The 20244-nt window shown below is 33.8% G+C and overlaps 1 protein-coding gene and 1 long non-coding RNA gene across 3 annotated transcripts in view; one reads left to right on the top strand and one right to left on the bottom strand.

The window, feature by feature from the left end:
• Positions 1-1174: 1174 nt before the first annotated feature.
• Positions 1175-13425, bottom strand: LOC111048295 (cuticle protein 7). Its single transcript, XM_022334169.2, has 3 exons — positions 13288-13425; positions 9423-9515; positions 1175-1716 (listed from the first exon to the last, which is right to left on the bottom strand). The coding sequence occupies exons 1-3, from the start codon at positions 13303-13305 to the stop codon at positions 1414-1416; spliced, it is 414 nt and encodes a 137-aa protein (XP_022189861.1). The 5' UTR covers positions 13306-13425; the 3' UTR covers positions 1175-1413.
• The window catches only part of LOC120353610, a 91881-nt gene continuing 77377 nt past the window's right edge, over positions 5741-20244 (top strand). For both annotated transcript variants that reach the window (XR_005572496.1, XR_005572495.1), the window contains exons 1-2: positions 5741-5924; positions 8880-8927. This is a non-coding gene — a long non-coding RNA (uncharacterized LOC120353610). The remainder of the gene's footprint in view (positions 5925-8879; positions 8928-20244) is intronic.

Raw genomic sequence — 20244 nt, 5'->3', positions numbered from 1 at the left:
TTTAAATTAATTATTGTAAAAAATTACTTCTCCATGAATATACCTGCTAGATACATCTACTTTGTTATGACTTGTCTCATTTAATGAGAATGACGGGCGATAAGGCTGTTTGAAAAAGTAATTTTCTCTCTACTGTTATTCCAAGTGTTCCTTATCAATCAATCATTTAGTGAGTTTAGTTTTCTCAGTATTCGGTAACATGATACGTATATGAAGCAGTTAGTGATACTTACAAATGCTTATTGAAAAATTTGTCTTATAAATTATTTGGTATAAAAATATATTTAGAAGTATAAGCCCTTCATAAGCTATCATGAATGATCAGTGAATCACTTTAGAATACTTCAGAATAACAACTGGATGTCTTACAATAGGGTAGCTTCGAAATGCCAGCTATAAACTGATAAATAAAGCGATGTGTATACATGGCACCTTACAAAAATACATATAATTTTATTGTACTGCAATTTTGTAATAAAATTATAGTTTCAACATATTTTTGATTGGTATACAACTTAATTGATAAATTACAATATAACTTATGTAATGTGATTAGTAATATGAAATTAGTAATTTCAATGTTAATGAAATAGAAAAGTATGGTAAGCTATTTTGAGATCCCATGGAAAATGGTTGATATTACTTTGACAGGTTAATCGTTGCACTAAGGCACACGTTTTTGGCAAACTCTCTAAGGTCTTCAATTATTATGTTACACATCCTTCTATATAATAATTTGATTTTTCCCAATTTGATTATCATTCTAGACACTATAGTGTCCTCTTTGCTATTTAGAACTACTTGTATGTACAATAAATGTTGAAATCATAGCACCCTTCCAGTATTTATTCAAACACATGTTTCGAAGTCTCTAGAGATGAATATTAAAAGGGTGCTATGATTATTAATATGTAATATCATAGAGAAGCAATAGCGTGAGTATGATATCCCATGGTATAGGGCGTTTATGTCGCAACTTTTACTGTTAACTCAAGCCGATTATTGTTGATTACTGTCGATTTTTATTGTTTTGCCCGGGTGAGAGTGTATGAACGGCACAATATGAGAGACTACCAGCGTCACACAGCTTCAAGGGAAAGAACTACGTGGACTATCGGCTTGAGATAACAGTCAGAGTTGCGACATAAACCATGGGATATCTACTTTTTCTATGGTAATATACTACGATGTTCTCTTTACAAAACACCCTTTCAATATTTATTTAAACACATGCTTCGAACTCTTCAGACATGTATATTAAAAGGGTGCTATGATTATCAATTTGTATTTTACAGTGATGTCCTTTCTACTATTTGAAAACATTGAATTTTTTTGTGAATATGAGCCTTGTGGTTGATGGGGTGAGTGGTGAGATCACAGGTACTCGGTTTATTGGGCTGGTGTCCAGCTGTCCTACTGGAGATGGTTGTAGTAGAGAGGAGCTTCGTAGTGATGGTGTCCATAGTCGACGGTGTGATGCAGCTGATGATGAGCCGTGTGCACGGGAACGGGGTGTTTGGGTTCGGTTCGCTTCACGACTGCATTGAAGCCGTTGTGGTCGTCAGCCGTGTACTCGACGGTTCGCAGCGTACCGTCCGGCTCGACGACCGTGTATTGGCCCTTCACGACGTCACCGTCGCGCGTCTCCCATTGGCTCTTCGAGTCGCCCGTGTGGAAGTCGCTCACTGAGTAGTCGAACGCGTATTTCGGGTGCTCCTGCAACATAACAGTCAGAGAGTAAAGATACCGTGAATAATTTATTAATTATGTGAGAGTACCAGGGAGACCCCATTATTACTCTCATAACACACAATTTTCAAAAAAAAAAAAAAATCCTGTCATCTCTGGTTGAATTAAACTTGTTTATGGAAAATGGAAGTAAAAATGAATCAAAACTTATAAAGGTTTCTCAGACAAAACTGAATTGAACAGTTTAAATTAATTATTGTAAAAAATTACTTCTCCATGAATATACCTGCTAGATACATCTACTTTGTTATGACTTGTCTCATTTAATGAGAATGACGGGCGATAAGGCTGTTTGAAAAAGTAATTTTCTCTCTACTGTTATTCCAAGTGTTCCTTATCAATCAATCATTTAGTGAGTTTAGTTTTCTCAGTATTCGGCAACGTGATAAAACTTGGATCTTTCAAACGAATCTCTACTATTCAATTCAATGCAATTCAATTTTATTAAACCAAAACACTTTACAACTGGCCATGTCAACAGGCTATCTATCTCTCCTATGTCTATTCGCTCTTGGACTCTAGCTATACGAGAATACTGATCAGAATCGTGCGGGAATGGGAAGCCCACAATCGATGCCCAATGTCTCCAAGGTCATCTCTATCCCAGTTCTCTTCCAACTACGGTCAGATTCACTTCAAACTGTCAGCATTGGTTGAGCGGGAAGCATTGATCTTATTTTAAAAGAATACTGTCAGTTTCAAGTCCATCTCTCTATAGGTCAATGCACGATAATCCTCCTTTTATATTTAACTAGCAGGTAACTGGTGCTCCGCAATGGTCTAATTAAAAACTTGACAAAGTGAAATTTTAAAGTAATGAAATCTTGAAGAATTCAAAATAGGTCTTTAAATACCCTCGATAATCTAAGAATCTATAAGTTCTATGCAAAATTTCAAGTTAATCAGTTGAGTAGTTCAGACGTGATGATGCGTCATTCGTGAATTTCCTATCCCGTACGTGTATAAGCCAATTCCTTTCCTTATTATATCCTATTATACTAAGCGAGCAATTTCTGTATATATTTATATATTTGGTTATTTATATGGTTATTTATGTCCAACGGATCTCGAAAGCGGCTCTAACGATTTTCACGAAATTTCTAACATAGTAGGTTTAAGATATAAAAATTCGATTGAACTAGGTCTCATCCCTGGGAAAACTCGCTGAAGGACATGAAAAGAATAATAATTATTCATCCTTGGAAAAAAGATGATAATTTCGTCGTCTGTCGATAACAGAAGATGTGAGTGGCCGTCTAGGAGAGACAGAATATTATGTTCAGCTGTTGAATCAATCAGCTTATCTCACAAGAAATATTTTAATCAACTTGATCAAAATAATCTGATTTGTTGACATGACATGGTATATCATTCTAAATTAGAGTATATCATAATTTTTAAAGTTTATCATTATTTTACAGTTTTAAGTGATTAGTGAGTGTTATTTTGTTATTCAATTTGATTTGTAAAGAATCTAAATTAGAACTTTTCTGTTTTCAAATGTTTGGACAGAAAATTTAACCTGAATCCAAGTGTATGGAACATAACCTACTTTTTGGACTATTTATAGTGTATAAATCAAAATTCGGGGGAGAAACAGTTTTGGGCTGTGCCTGTTAGTCCTTCCCCAATCATTTTAAAGAATTGTGTTCTGTTTATCAATAAATAAATAACGAGCGAAGCTCGGTGCCCCAATATTTATAGATTAGGTTTTGAAGAATTCAAAATAGGCCTTTAACCACCCTCGATAATCTAAGAATCTATAAGTTCTATGCAAAATTTCAAGTTAATCAGTTGAGTAGTTCAGACGTGATGACGCTTCATTCGTGAATTTCCCATCACGTACGTGTAAAAGCCAATTCCTTTCTTTATTGTATTTATTATATTAGGTCTAGTTCACTAATAGTGAGTATAGGGAGTATGGAAGTAGGCTCATTTATAGTGAGATTCACTTATTAACTGACAGTATTGGTTGAATGGGGAACATTGGTGTTATTTATGAGAAATGCTGACAGTTTAAAGTGAATCTCGCTATAGATATCTAGTGGGATTAATGGGACATGATACTATCTTGAGTAGCACAGATATCTTGAGTGTTGTGGGAACGAAGAGCATGCTGGTCAACTTTGCATGTGCCGTACTTGAATAGAGGCAACCACCGATTTCGCAAGTTGTGACTTTGGTTAGGAGACATTCTTCTCTGATTAATTTGCTATTCCATTGCGAATCCATTGTTTGAGACGTTTTCTTCTCACGAATATTCGATGGCTCAATGAGAGTCGATAGTCAGTCGTGGATGCTAACTGGCTGGGAAATGGCACGCCAATGCGAATGCTATTGCATCAAGTCCCGTCAGCTCTCTTATAATTGGCTGTAACTGCTCTCAAATTAAAACATTTGGCAATTACGGTATTGTTCATGTTTCTTTTTGTAATTGGATTGGTTTACAACAATTTTAAGTGGAGAATGCTATCTTCATGTTGAATTCTATTAATGAGAAGCTTTGAGAATTCTTGAGAATTCTTTGAGAATTATTGTTATCTAATTGGTCATTAGTGGCAATAGTATTCTTTATTTTATCTACATTCACATGTTCATTATGAAAATATGTTCGATTTACATCTATTCGGACATTCATCAAAGTCAATGAAAATAAATACTGTAATATGTAGATTCTTCTCCTCTATTTGATAGGATAGGCGACCGCCCACCCGGATAAATGCGTGACCTGGCTGTCCGGCTGGTTGCCTATATAGTCTGATAGGAACCCAAGGTAATTATTGTAAAAAAACTTTAAAAATTTATTTTTCCATTCGTATGAAAATTATAAGTTGTAAAAATTTGTTAAAATTATTTTTTGGATATGTACTTGAGAATTTTTAAATGGGTTCATCATTCAGGAAGACCCTGTTATTCTGAAGTTTAACGCATATTTCATCATAATATCAAGTCATAGGCATATCTTATCAATTTTGATGCATATCTGTCCATACCAAGCTAGAGGAATATCTAATCGCTGGATGTGACGTACTGTCAGTTCACATATTGGAATGGTCACTGCTTGAGACCAGATTCACTGTCCGAGAATTATGAGATTCATAACAACTTTGGGAACCCACCTGAAACCATATACGGTTTTGTGGCCATTTATGTCTCTTTACCCCCTCAATTATCCTCACACAAATCAATTTTCTCATGTGGAACATCATCCCCCAAAATAAATAACTATTTTCATTTCTTTCAACAACAAGTATTATCAATTACTCAATATCCTATTCCTATTTCTCACTATACTTTGTCCTTGAAAATTGTGGTCCAACATTCAATGTTGGATTGGACGTCGTTCCTAAAATGGGGTTGTTGGATGTTGGATCGGATGTCGGACACAACTAACCAACTAGAGGTACAACACGATAGGCCGAGAAGCCTTTGTTTTTCTTTGACTAGATATTCACTATATATTGTTCACTATTATGATATTGACTAATATTTAGATATTGAAAATATGCTTGAGTATAGCAATGAATACTCACTCATGTTGTAATAAAATGAACCGGTATTTGATATAATTATATTTTATTGTGTTCACATTGCACTGAATATTTAGAGATATCCTCAGAATGGAATATTACAAAGTAAATAATAAAACAATTCTGATTTACAACGTTGCACCCAATCTCAAATGACATCCATATCATAGTCCAATCAGCACGAAATAGTTCTTCAGGAAGCCACGCAATCACTCGTCTCCACTGTGCAATACAACGTATTAATTCCTTCTCCAAACTTGTGGCACGTGAAAAACAAACAAAGTCGGACACATTTTGAAGCCAGCACAGATATGCTGCAAACAATTAGACACGGCCAGTGAGCTAGTTGTTTTCGTAATGGATGCTACTTGAGACAAGCATCTCCGACTCTGACAGTGTTGTGCAACACACACAACGTTTTATTATTATTATTTGGCCGCACTATCGGGTCGCCGGTCGCCGTCGCTACATAAAACACTTGATTTTAATTCAGTCGCTCATGTAACACAATTAAACGTCGGATTTTGTCAGTTTATTGCCAGGTCTCGAGACAATGTGTTGGGTAATCTGTGGGAAGCTGGCGGTCATCTACGTTGGTCCAATGAATTCTGCAGTAATTGGTTAAGTGTGCAAGTAATAGAAGAGGTAATAATGTTTTGAAATAATTGTTATTAGACTCGTGCCGAGATTTTGAGATAGATCTACATAGTCAAAGTTTTGATATTTTTTTAAGGCTTCATATGAGTACTCCGCTTCATGGCTGATTGGCTGAGCTCGATTTTGTAAGGCAAAACAAAAATCGATGTGTGTGTAATAACTAGACTTATGAAGCGATGTACTCATGAACGAAACTAAACAAATGAAGCAATTTTTTGTACATGTATCTCAAAATCTTGATACAAGCATGATAACAAATTATTCCGTTATGCGCTATTCAGCCCTGCACTCACAAACATCGATTTTTGTTCGTACGATATTTTGCCGTCCTTTTGAAGTCTATTAGATTAAACAGATGATTTCAAACAGATTATGTTTGTCAGGTTGCTTTTAATCTGATAGAATCCATAAGGACGACAAAATATTGAACGAACAAAAATCGATGTGTGTGTGCGGGGCTGAAAAGCGTATTACGGAATAATGTATTATCAGGCTTGTATCAAGATTCTGTGATACATGTACAAAACAAATTTGCTTTAATTGTTTAGTTTCTTTCATGAGTACATCGCTTCTTATAGTTGAGTCTAGTTACACACACATCGATTTTTGTTCGTAGGATATTCTTCCGCCCTTGACGGAACTTAACAAACATCAACTGTTTTATCTTATAGAATTTATAAGAACGGAAAAAAATCGTACGAACATAAATCGACTTGTATGTAGTTTGCCTTATAGATTCTATTAGATTAAACATACCTTGACAACAAATGATGAGTTTCTTCACGTATTTTTCAAGTTCCGTTTAATCTGGTAGATTTCATGAGGACGACAAAAAATCGAACGTCCACGAATCGATGTGTGTAACTGGCTTTATTGGTTGACAGTGCGTAATTGAAGGTGTTTCACGAAATAATTGTTATTAGACTCGTGCCGAGATTTTGAGATAGGTCTACATAGTCAAAGTTTTGATATTTTTTTAAGGCTTCATATGAGTACTCCGCTTCATGGCTGATTGGCTGAGCTCGATTTTGTAAGGCAAAACAAAAATCGATGTGTGTGTAATAACTAGACTTATGAAGCGATGTACTCATGAACGAAACTAAACAAATGAAGCAATTTTTTGTACATGTATCTCAAAATCTTGATACAAGCATGATAACAAATTATTCCGTTATGCGCTATTCAGCCCTGCACCCACAAACATCGATTTTTGTTCGTACGATATTTTGCCGTCCTTTTAAAGTCTATTAGATTAAACAGATGATTTCAAACAGATTATGTTTGTCAGGTTGCTTTTAATCTGATAGAATTCATAAGGACGACAAAATATTGAACGAACAAAAATCGATGTGTGTGTGCGGGGCTGAATAGCGTATTACGGAATAATGTATCATCAGGCTTGTATCAAGATTCTGTGATACATGTACAAAACAAATTTGCTTTAATTGTTTAATTTCTTTCATGAGTACATCGCTTCTTATAGTTGAGTCTAGTTACACACACATCGATTTTTGTTCGTAGGATATTCTTCCGCCCTTGACGGAACTTAACAAACATCAACTGTTTTATCTTATAGAATTTATAAGAACGGAAAAAAATCGTACGAACAAAAATCGACTTGTATGTAGTTTGCCTTATAGATTCTATTAGATTAAACATACCATGACAAACAAATGATGAGTTTCTTCATGTATTTTTCAAGTTCTGTTTCATCTGGTAGATTTCATGAGGACGACAAAAAATCGAACGTCCAGGAATCGATATGTGTGTAACTGGCTTTATTGGTTGACAGTGCGTAAGTGAAGGTGTTTCACGAAATACTTTTTATCAAATTCGTGCTCAAATATTGAAATCAAATCAAAAGTTTGGATAACTTTGCAATTCCTTTAAAAGTAGTTTGCTTCCATTTATGTTTTTCGAAGATTCCTTAGATATGGTAACTGAAATGACTTCACTAAATTCGAAGAGCGATGTATCAACTATGAGGATTAATTTTCCCATAGTTTTGTTGACAACTAAATAGAGTATAAATTCAGATATCAATAAAATCAACAGAAATAACTCTATACATTATGGTAATCAGCCTTTAAAAAAATGGAAAAGTGAATGCAGTAAGATAGTTAGTAGTAGAATGTAGAAGTAGAAAATGAAGTCGATAAATATTTATTATTATATAGTTGTATAGAGAGCTCATACTTTTATCAAAAGAGAGAGCGTATACTTTTATACTTCAGTACTTTACAAAGTAACTCTCAGGACCTTTCTGAAGATATTCAAATACGGTATCTTGTTACTAATTGTAAATTATGCAGGATTTTGAATTATTCACGACAACCCTCCATTTCAAGTTATTCTCTGGTAAAAGAAGGAAATGCTTAAATGTAAAACGGAGTTCCCATATTAATAAATCTGTGAGAGAATGTTAGTCGTCGGTAGCAGTTTGCTCTTGAATGAGCTATGCCTATTGCCTGAAGGCACATACGAAAATTGCATTCGGTATATGATATACCACATGAATAGATAATTATATCGCTTCTCCGTACTATGTTGTCTATAATGTGTATTGTCTAATGTTATGTGTACAGTACTTTCAATTGCCGTTCGGTATAACTTGTTACATTCACTTTTCCGTTATAGCTTACTGTGTGTTATGATACAGTATTAACGTTACAGCTTGGAGGAAGAGAGCTTGTCTCATGTAAATGTTCACTGGAAATGTACCTGCAATGTATTTTTGCCTGAGGGTAGGGTTGTTATTTTTTGCAGTACAATAATAAGCATTTATTCCTCAAAAAATAAGTAAAACATCGTGAAAACCTATATATGATGAGACGTGAAAATACTGAAATCTCTTGTCTAGCCTTCTCAGTTATATGGGTCTGGAAGTTTTTCTCATTTCAAAATAAAAATACAAAATTGAAAAGTTATTTGAACAATTTTCAGGCACAGGAATCTCTTGAGTTGATTTGACATCAGGAGCGCCAACCACCCGTGAGTTGATAATGTTATGCTTTACTTTTACTTTATCATACATGTCGAAATACGGTAATACTTTTGTACTAGTATGTTGAGTCATAATGTGAGATGTTATAGATGTTTTGAATTTTGAAAGTATTTTTTTCATTTGTTATCACTTATTCAATGTTGAGAATGAGGTGAGCCTGATATCAATGCTTAATCAATGTTGAAGAGTAAATCTCGAGGCGTAATGCTCCCGAAGACTTTTTTCTTGTATTTTTTGGCTCTTGATGAAAATCGTTATATTGATGAAAACGTGCCTACTCTGGTCTAATATTTTTCGATCTTCAAATGACAAGATATGAAATACTCGAGAAAAATCCGCATGTTGAGTATATCTAACTCTTGATCTCAAAATTGACTCATCATATCATCGACATCGTTATCAAAGTATTCAAAATGTCATTATTACAGAATATCTTATGAAAATTATAATTGTATTATTTGAAGGAGCTTATCAACACTCACATGATAATGAAGGTCATGATGATGGTGATAGTCGTGGATGATTCCCGCTCTGCATAACGATAGGAGACCGAATAAGGCAACCACCAAACTCATCTGAAAAAATGTTATATCAAGTTACAACACAGATCTCAAGAGAACATTTTCAAAAACACAATTGACCTCAATTTTAAGTAAAGCTCAATATAGTGAAATTCACCAGACTCCACTAGTATAACTTAATACTATGTAAATTTGGTAGTTGAGTAGATTAATCAACATGATTGATACTATCAATTGATAATATACTCTGCATATTGAATCAAATCATAGCTTTTTCTTCACAAAAACATAACACAAATTAATAAAATTCATTTGAACATTCAAAAGTGAATACTCTCCACAAGGACTCCTCTCTCAGACCTTATTATTGAGATCAGGAAACCGTTAGATTTTGATTAAGAATCTGTTTTTCTTTTAGATTTTTCATTGTACATATTATATTGGATAACTACTTTTTATTGGGAAGCGATTGGTGTCGTGGTCTCGCTGTTACCTAGGCTATCGATAAGGATAAGTAGTTAAGTCCATGCACCTGCTACTCCCATTGTTGGGGTGACCACTTGTTGAGGAGACCATCTCCTATAATAAATATGAGTTTAAAAAACGAGTTTAAAAATAAATTTTAATATTTTTAATAATGAGTTTAAAAATCGCTTCCTGGTGGTTAGAAACCCACCTAAAGCTGTAGTTCAACTCATCTCTCATCATCATCAGTCATATCACCCACGCACAAGCCTAGAGCTCCTGTAGGCATCATCCTCAGCAAAAAATATCGATTTCACTGTCTCATACTCAAACTTCTATAAGTTATTTCCCCACTATCTTGTATTGAAAATCATTCAAAGTATTTCCATTTGAACACATTATTACTAACTATCTAGGATGATCTCAGCATTTCTAGCAAGATTCCAAAAGTGATTCTGACCAAAGAGTATAATATAATATGCTATCTAAGAATGTAGATACTAAACATATAAAATGAAAGTCATTACATCATTCAAAATACGGTGATTTTCTAATGTTGCAATCCCCACACAAACTCTAACTTCATCCCGGAAGATGATACCCAGAAATGTTTGAACATGTTCATTAAAGTAATACCCATCTTCCAACTAGTATGGTAATTGATATCTACTGCTAAATTGCTGGGCATTTCAGATGTCCAATCTGCTCAGATCACAGTCTATAAACGCATCATCACTACAAATGACTCCTCGTAAAAATCCGACATCGTGTCATGAAAAATAGTTCTTCTTGCATAATGAATGGCGAAGATATCCTTTATTACAATCCAGATCACGAATGAAGATCATTTGCATGCTGTACTACTGATTGCAATGTTTAGGCTATTCATAATTGATTACAGAAGGATATCGATGCCAATGGAATTTAGGCCTCTGATTCCATTGATCAAAGTGAAAGTTTTTTACATGACTTGGTAAATTATGCGAAATTATGGATTACACCCAAGTTAACGTAACTGATTGGGATGCTCCGATACTATTTTTACTGAAACGGAAATAGTGTAAGCAATGCTAAACCGGTAATGTTGTGTAATTTTTTAACATGGCTTTTCCTTGGCCACAGGAACGTTTTAAAGTGTTTCAATTTGTACCCAACATAATATACCATTGACTATTTTATAGCGAAAAAGGAATTTTGGCTTTTCATTCTCCTTTTCCTTATTTTCTGCTGGTTATTCCTCATTTTTCTCTCAGTGTTCTCCTTGTGTTTCTCTCACTATTCCACCCGTCATTTCTTCTCTTAGATTCTAGTGATCCAGAATGTATTCACTCTTGAACAAACAATGAAATATGTTAAATGATCATTTTTTCCAAATTAGATCAAATCTACATTCTACAAATTACAACAAGTGAAAGAAAATCCTGTCTGTTAATTTCAATCCATAATGATGAGAGGAAAGTTTTTGATTGTATAGTTTTTTATGACATGAATCTCAAATAAATTTGAGTCCTTTTCTTGAATCTCAAATAAATTTCAAATAAATCCTTTCAAAGTCTAAGAACAACTCATTACTCCAAATCCAATTCGATTCTATTGAGATAACCCTCGAAATACTTTCAAATTTTGAAAAAGATCATAAATTGACAATAATTACAAATTCCACTGATAAAGAAGACACTGGTGTTCAGTAATGGAGATTTATTTCTCTGAAAAGAGACTGCATCAAGCGAATGAGTCTTTTTATTCCATTGATTGGTAACTTTCATTCTTTAGAAAACTAAATTCCTCAGAGACTCTTGGAGGGATTTTGATACTGTTGAACATATCTTGTTCTCTCAAAAGTATTGACATATTGTAAAAAATGTTCTAAAGATTTCATTTTCACAGTTGATGTACTGTAATTAGTTTTGAATACAATTTTACAATTGATTTAATGATATAGAGGACAGTTTAGACAGTGCCGCTGATGTATATAATATAAAACTCTTATTACTGATCTAATGTTAAAAAAATATTCAATCGTGTTATGCTTAGAATTAAGAGTAAAGGATTAAAAATTGAGTAATTAAAATAATTTTAGATGTATTGGAAATCGAAATACTTTCATTAATCAAGAATTGTTTCTAGACGAATAAATCTTAGATGATGATAATAGCATCTATTTGACCAGAGGTTCCTGAGTGTAAAGTATTAGAAGTATTGAGGGGAAAACATTTCCCTCATATCTCATTTATTCTCAAATTGAATCCAATGAGATTGTGGAATCTTCCTGAGAGGAGATTATGGAATATATAGAATCAACTCTATGTCATAGCTCCAGAATAAAAAAAAAACATCCACTTACAACTATTTCTAGAGGGGTTGGGGCAGTTGAGGGATGGGTGTAAACAGAAGGCCGGCTTCTTTCTAACTCCACTTTCCAAGTAGAAATAAAGCAATTCAATTCAACGGAAAAATAATATTATTGGCTTATGAAATTATCACTCTCTGGGTCAAAGTTTATAATTTTCCAAAATTATATGGAATGGGATGAAAGCATTTCCAAACATACTATCAAGTTTTAATAAACGTCTTAATATTGTATTGTGACCATTTTTGTATTTCCCCATCACTTAGCTATGCATCACTTTTTTCTAAGCATTTAAACACGACATGCAGTCAAATATTAAGTAAATAATTAAAAACTTTCACTTACTGACTGAAGTACCATCACATTTTCGTATTGTCACTGATTTAACAGTACACAAAGCTAAACAAGGAAGCAGAAATGATCATAATCATTCCATATAATCTATTTTTTCAATCATATTTTATCAAATTATTGTAGGTCTACTACCGAATATTGAAATAATATCTCATTTGAAATTGCTAGGTGAAAATTCCAGTAAGTGAAGATACACTTCCAGGAAGAGAAGTCATTGTCAAGTCAGTTTTTCGCAATATAAAAAAATCACTTCATGATAAAAATTCAAGTTATAATGAATAATTTAAATTTGTCAATGTTAAATCGAGGTTTCCAACCTAATTTTTACAAAAATAAACGTTTTTCAACTACCTACCCTTACTTTTCCCACATAGTATACTTATTTCTATTCTGTATTATTTAACAAATAGGTTCTACTCTTTGTTTCTAGAAGTTATATACTCATCTACATATCTATTATCTGTTCTGAATACGTTAAATTTTCATCTGTTTCCATTATAATGTAGTGTTAGTATGCAATGGGTCTTGCAAGACCTGGCAATACATTGTCATTTGTGATAAAGAATAAATCAATCAATCAATAGTAACTTAGCAATGATGTTATTATCATACTTGTTTGAAAAATGTGTATATATGAATGAAAAAAATTGCACAAACCTGCATCGAAGACACCATGTTGGGAAATATGTGTAAACCAGTGAATGCTTGTCGTATCAAACCACGTGATTAGCTGGGCAGATAATGAACAACTGAATGTGTGAGCTCCATTGTTTGCTTTTATAAAGGCAACGAAAGGGATCCTTAGACACCGCCCCTCTCCTCCTCCATTCACCAACTATATCCTTATCCCTTCTCAGTGCTATCTCCCAGCTATATCCTTGTCCCTCCTTAGCAGCGACTTCCCAGGCTGCACTATCCAGTGACCCCTTTCACTGTGTATTTGTCAGAGATTCACTTTATACGGTCACCATTCCTTATTAATGCTTCACATTCAACCAATGCTGGCAATTGAAAGTGAATTCTACTATAACACACACATTCATAAAATCGTTTATGATTGGTCCTCTCGTATCGCACGTTTTTTCACCTAATTCCATTCGATTAATGTTCCACTTTTTAGCCTTATTCGCAGGTGGTAGATAAGTTGCCACCTTCCCTTTCATAGATTGGCTATTTAACTATCATTTAGTAGCTGTTAGTATTCTTATCGAATCTTTTACTAGTAATAGTTGGATTGGTTCATGTGTTACATTAGAGAATTAGAATACATACTGATTAAAATCTTCAACCACAAAGTTCTTTGAAAATAATATCTAAAATATTTTAAAGGAAAACCTAAACATGCAAAAACGCATATATTCAGCAAATAGAATGAATCTTTTCGATGAAGAGTACATTTGTGACAAAAACTGAGTACGTTTGATGGAAAATATTGAAAATAATGTGGCAGATTGATATTATCAGAAGAGCTAGAAGATAATTCACAAAATTCCATTAGAAATATCAGTAGCTTATCACCATATTACTATACAATATCGCTACACAAGAATATCAATTTTCATGATAAATGAATAGGTAGTTCATATGAACCAAGATTCATATAGATCAACCTTGTTTTATATACTGTATTGGTTAATACCAATTAACACAAAGTAAAGAAAATCTTCCTTCTCTGTGCAATTACCAGTCAAACCATTCAATGTTCACTCTCTTGTTAGGGCTTCTCGTAAAAATTAAAAATCTAAATAGCCTTTTAACATTAATTTTTTTTACACAACATTTATCGAACTTTCAAGTAATTTTAAAGTTTACATCTCTACACTTGGAAATGACTTGAAAGTTCGAAACATATTGTGTAAAATCAAAAAAATAATAATGTTTGAATGGTACTTCTAGTTTAAATTGTATGTATAATATTCAATCATCTCCTTGTATGGCGCTACAGCCCATGGTGAGCTTTGGCCTCCGCAACTATCAACCTCCATTCATCTCTATCGTTGACTATGACTCTCCATCCCCTCACTCTCAAATTCCTAACATCATTCAGCACCTCATCCAGCCATCTTTTCCTGGGTCTCCCTCTGTGGCTCCTATTGTGAAGCTTTTCCTGCATCACAATTTTAGGGATTCTGCCCGCAGTCATCCTTTCCACATGACCCAACCGCCTTTATTAATCGATATTATTCAATCTATTTTCAACAACATTGTGTATTGTGTATGTTTGAGCAGGTCACAGGATTTGGGCAGATTAAAGAGTTTTTTAGTAGTGATTCTTACAATAGTCTTATGGTTGAGATTAATCAATTTATAATGATTGACCGGACAATAATTTCATTGCTATGAATGTTTGCATAGTAGACTAGTAAACGTGAGCCAATTCAATTCTCCAATTGTAACAACAGCTGCTTTGATCAATGTCACTGTTGACCGAGGTTACTAACCGCCATCAATCAGGACCTTCCCACAGTCAACAGCGTCTGAATGTACTTAGAGCAAGAACAATACTTCAACTTAATTGCTAGTAATTAAATTTCAAGCAACTACTAGATTCGGCGTTGCATTGTTAGTGCAACAGTAGCTTCATTTCGCCTGCAACAATATTGATGCCTTGTTGCAAAACTAGCCCATTGTTGCTGTATTTGAGCAACACTTGTTTGTTTCTTGTAGCCAAGTGGCGAATTCTCAGCATAGAAAAAGTGAGGAGTCTAGTGGATAGCCTACTAGACAATGATGATAATTGTTATTAGATAGTCGACACGCTTGTTAAAATACTAAAGCATTACTGAGTAATACTTGTGAAAATTCTTCGACAGTGTTGAATATTTCAGTGGAACCTTGATATAGTGTACCCTGTTATGGTACATTTTTTATGCAGTTTCTTGAAATGTCCGTAGAATACATTTTTTGTCCATAAATTACACCAAGATTTAGTAAAAACCTTGTAATAATACATTTTTTGATAGGTCCCTTGAGATGTACAATATCGAGATTCCACTTGAAAAAATATCAATACATTTGAAGCTACTACTTGAAATACTTGGATACTATTACAAATATTACGCTGGATAGCCTAGACTGCCCTAGACGACTAACGACGGAGGCGTTGCGCACTTCAGTCTGCTAGCGCTATTTGGTGGCGGGTTCGAATCCCGCCGGTAGGCATGGACGTTTGATCATCTCTTAAAATCTCACGTACTTCATGTTACCCACGATCAAGGTGAAGACTCGTTGGCAACATCCGTAAAGCCCCGCACACACACACATCAATTTTTGTTCGTACGGTATTTTGCCGTCCATATAAATTCTTTAAGATTAAACAGATGATGTTTGTCAAGTGCCGTTTAATCTGATAGAATTCATAAGGACGGCAAAATATCGTACGAACAAATATCGATGTGTGTGTGCGGGGCATAACTTAATACCGTACAACAAATAAACTATCATACCGTACTACTACTCTATAATAATTCTTATGGTTAAAGATTATTGATGTAATAACCAATATGACCCGATGATCACACAGGGGATGAGACACTGGCAGTTTGGAGTATTGAACGATTGTGGTAAGCCAATGATTGGGAGCGAGATTTTACAATATTATAATTTTATCTAATAATAGTTTCCATTACAACAAATGTCTGAGGTAAGCTTCCATGAAAATAATCTATCAAATAATAATGTTCGTATTCTAGATCATAGACAAAACTCTGGATTTATGAAACATTTTTTATGAAATTTATTGAAATTTTCATGAATGAAAAATGGTGTATGTTCAGAAGTACGGTTTTAAAATTTGTGCCTTTCCAAATATAAGTTTAGAAAATTAGATTCCTCTAATATATCTACTGTGTAAGAAATTGTTTTCCACATTTATATTACTTTTACTTGGTCTATAGTCTAAAAAATGGTGTGAAAGATATTAGAATGATGCTCTTCTCCAATTCTCACATAGTATTGACACTATATTAATGAAATGAATGGTATTTACATAGTATTCTTTCAGAGTATTCGTGAAATTTCAACATTAAAATTAGTCCAGGCAACGAATGCTCAAAAAAGATAGAGGGAAAAGTTTGGAACACAATTTTTGACCCCGCGCTCTTTTAAGGATAGTAAGCAGGTAAACATATCTAAATTCCTCACTCCTAACCCCTGTTCTAATGGGGTGGGGGTGGTTTGAAAGTACCATATTTTGGTTTTTTGCACATATCTCGAACAATATGCGTCTTTCGGAAATTTTTGGCTAATACAAAATTAAAGCTTAAAAATTAGCCTACAGGTTTCATTATTGTAACATTTTTCCATATCTCTTATAGTTTTCTAGGTATGAACTATCGAAGGTGTCACATTTTGAAGAAAAACCCTTCCGGCTCCGATTTTTTCATCTTTTTAACCTTATAACTTTTTAACGATTTATTGAAAAAATCCGAGCTAATCATGAGCTCATAGAGCTTACATATATAATCTCTCGTTGACTAGACTAAATATTCATGAATGCTCAGTTATCATCCAATTTCATTGCTACTGAAAACTGTTAGTCATTTACTAGCAGCCATTTACTTTCGTGGTTTGATCTTGAACTTAGTGGTGTGTTATGCAACCTCCGCATCCTCCACTTGATAGGCCTACTGATGACAGGATATGGTCACCAGTCACCAAGCCAGGCATCTGCAGTCTGCAGGTGTCAATCTGCACACACCATCTTAGCACGCCGCTTTTCGTGATTAACTCTTTCTATTAATTGAATGCCAACAGGCAGGCGGCTTCCAGGCTGTTGTGAAATGGACATCACGCCATCCAGCCAACATAACTAACTTAATTAGCGACCAACCTTTTAAGAATAGCTAAGAAAAACGTAAAATCTCTTGAGGATCGGTTTTCATAACCTATGAGGACTCATTCATTGGAACTCTATTCAAGGTGCTATTCAAACGAGGAAATTGTGATTGGCTCACATATAAAATGTCACCAATTTAAAATACTTGAGAATCAAAATAGATGGGATGTACATAAAGAAAGTCCGTCTATAGAAGGATTAGATTTATTGGTCTTTCAAATCTTACCAAATAAACGGAATTCTTATTAAGAACAATTCGAAATTTTTTTGACAATTTCTATCTGAATTTGGGAACGGAACAGTTTTTGGCTTTAAGCCTGTTCTTCCTTTTCCAATCATTCATAATTGAGGATGATATTGTATGTATCAACGTATAAATAAATAAATTGAAAATTTTAGATCATTTCTAGTCAAAATTAGATCATGTCAAAGTTGAATCAATTCTGCAGTATAGCATCTGGCATGATTGTTGGTGGTGGGGGGGGGCTTCAAAACTGTCATATTGATGAATAATTATTATTCGGAGCGAAAGAACTGATAATTAACATTTCTAAAAAAACCTAGTAAAACTAGAAATGTTTATCATTGACTTTGAGGTAATGAAAATACGCCAATTATATACAAACCCCGTCATTGGTTGAACTCATACAGTAGTCAATAATTATAATTTAAGGCCCACTGCTAACAGATATGTCACTTATAACACCAATATTGAATGTTTAAGGGGGAAATTGATCTATGTAAGCACTAAAATCTTATACCGGACCACTTTTGCACAGTAGAAAAATCAAACTACACACAGTGGTAGTTTACATACAGTAAAAAACTAGACCTACAGACGGTTACTTTTTCTTCCATATCAACGTATAAGGCTCAAGATTTTCTACTCAAACTATTGATATGATTGCAATGACTTTTCTTAAGACTGGATTCGCTTACCAATTTTTCGTATGTCTTTTTATTCTCTATCTTTCTCTATCTTGCCCTTCATCCCTTACTTTCACACCTTGTACCAGCCATGAGAAATCATAGTTGACTAGGTATGATTTTTACTTGATAATGGCTTCATGGCCGAAAAATGTCGGAAACAAACAATTTTAAAAATGGTATACTTTGATTTTCATTTAATTCTTTCTATTTAAGAGTAGCCCTAACGAGAAAAGATAATTTGACTAGGTATTTTTCCTCCTTCCATTCTATTCAGCACACCCCACCATGAAGTCTGTTATTTTGTATTTAAATTTGAAATTTTTATCTTGATTTTTATTGTTTTATTTTTAATAAATTTTGAAAATTATTATATGGAAAATTTAGAAAGAGGAAGAATATGATTTTCAACGAGTTGGATTTTAAATTATACTAATTCTGACTGACAAAGCAATTTCAGGCCCGTATTAATTCGAAATTCCATCAATTTTGACCAACTGGTTGAATGGTTCGTTTCTCACATGGAAAACTTTAGTTTTTTCAAAATAGGAATTTTCTTGACACTATAAGTTATTTAAGTCACTACAAGTAGGCTAATGTTTCTACATTCAGAGCACCTGATACCATAGAGCTAAGATACCAGTACCATATTCTTTCTTAGTTATATATCCAAATTATATCTTAGTTACATCGTATATTCTTAGTTATTATCTGTATTATTTGTCTCTGCTGATACTGTTTCATAACACCTCTTAAGAAAGCACCAAACCAAAATTTTCAGTTGGAGTATTTACTCACCAGATTCTTGTGACAATGGGACCTTCCCTTTCCGCAGCGGAAGAAGTGTTGAAAGACAGTCGATGGACCACTGTTAACATGTAGCTAATGCAATAAAGCTCCTGTTGCATTCTCACGGAGCTAAATAAACATCCGGATTCCACCATTGTCTTAAGAGCATCTTCCTCTGCTTCCTTATGGAAAGACATACGACGGACGGCACAAGTCACAGCTAGCAGCCTGCCATATGCCATGGCTTAAGGAGGTTAATGGATGAATGCATTCATACGAGTTTATAGTCTCAACTGTACTACTATACCAAGGATGGTATATATCTATACACTATTCTTGCTACTATACAGTATTTGAAGGATCCCATTTTTTCATTTTTTATTTGATCAAGCGGTAAATTGAAGATTGAAGAGAGAAAGACCAATATAAGTTGCTCGCAAATTCTCATCTATCAGGGTGATTATTTTAATGCAATATCAAATTAGCATATTACAACAATGTATTCATATTACAACAGTATTTGGATCTAAAGTTTCGTGAATTTCTGACTTGTTTTATGTATTCAACTCAAATAGGATGACTGGTGTCATGAATTTCTGACTCTTGTTCTCTATCTTCAATACAAATAACTTAAGCTAACTTAATTACCATTCACTTTTTACTAACTTTTAACTTACTTATTATCGTTATATTTAGAAGCAGACCCTTATTGGGCTATTTTCCTTAACCTTATATTTTACTGAAGCTTAATTGGCCTATTCATTATGAAGGGGCAAGGTGCAAACATAGAACTCCGAAGCTTGAGTGGAAATGATTTAGATTAGATTCTATTTATATTACAATGCTTCGACTGAAAACTATTTATCGTTCTTGATTACTTATATTATACACTGTATTAGTTGGATATTATATATATATATAGAGTAGATCGGTACATAAACGTGTAGTTTCAAATCAATTTAATAAGTTGTTAAACTTGATAACAATTAAATGTGTAGAAGCTACTCCACAAACATTTCATGTCATATTATATGAATTGAAGTAATAATTTTTATACTGGA

This window comes from Nilaparvata lugens, chromosome 11 (genome assembly GCF_014356525.2).
Source record: "Nilaparvata lugens isolate BPH chromosome 11, ASM1435652v1, whole genome shotgun sequence".
NCBI classification, from domain to species: domain Eukaryota; kingdom Metazoa; phylum Arthropoda; class Insecta; order Hemiptera; family Delphacidae; genus Nilaparvata; species Nilaparvata lugens.
This window is presented reverse-complemented; position numbering and strand designations above follow the sequence as displayed.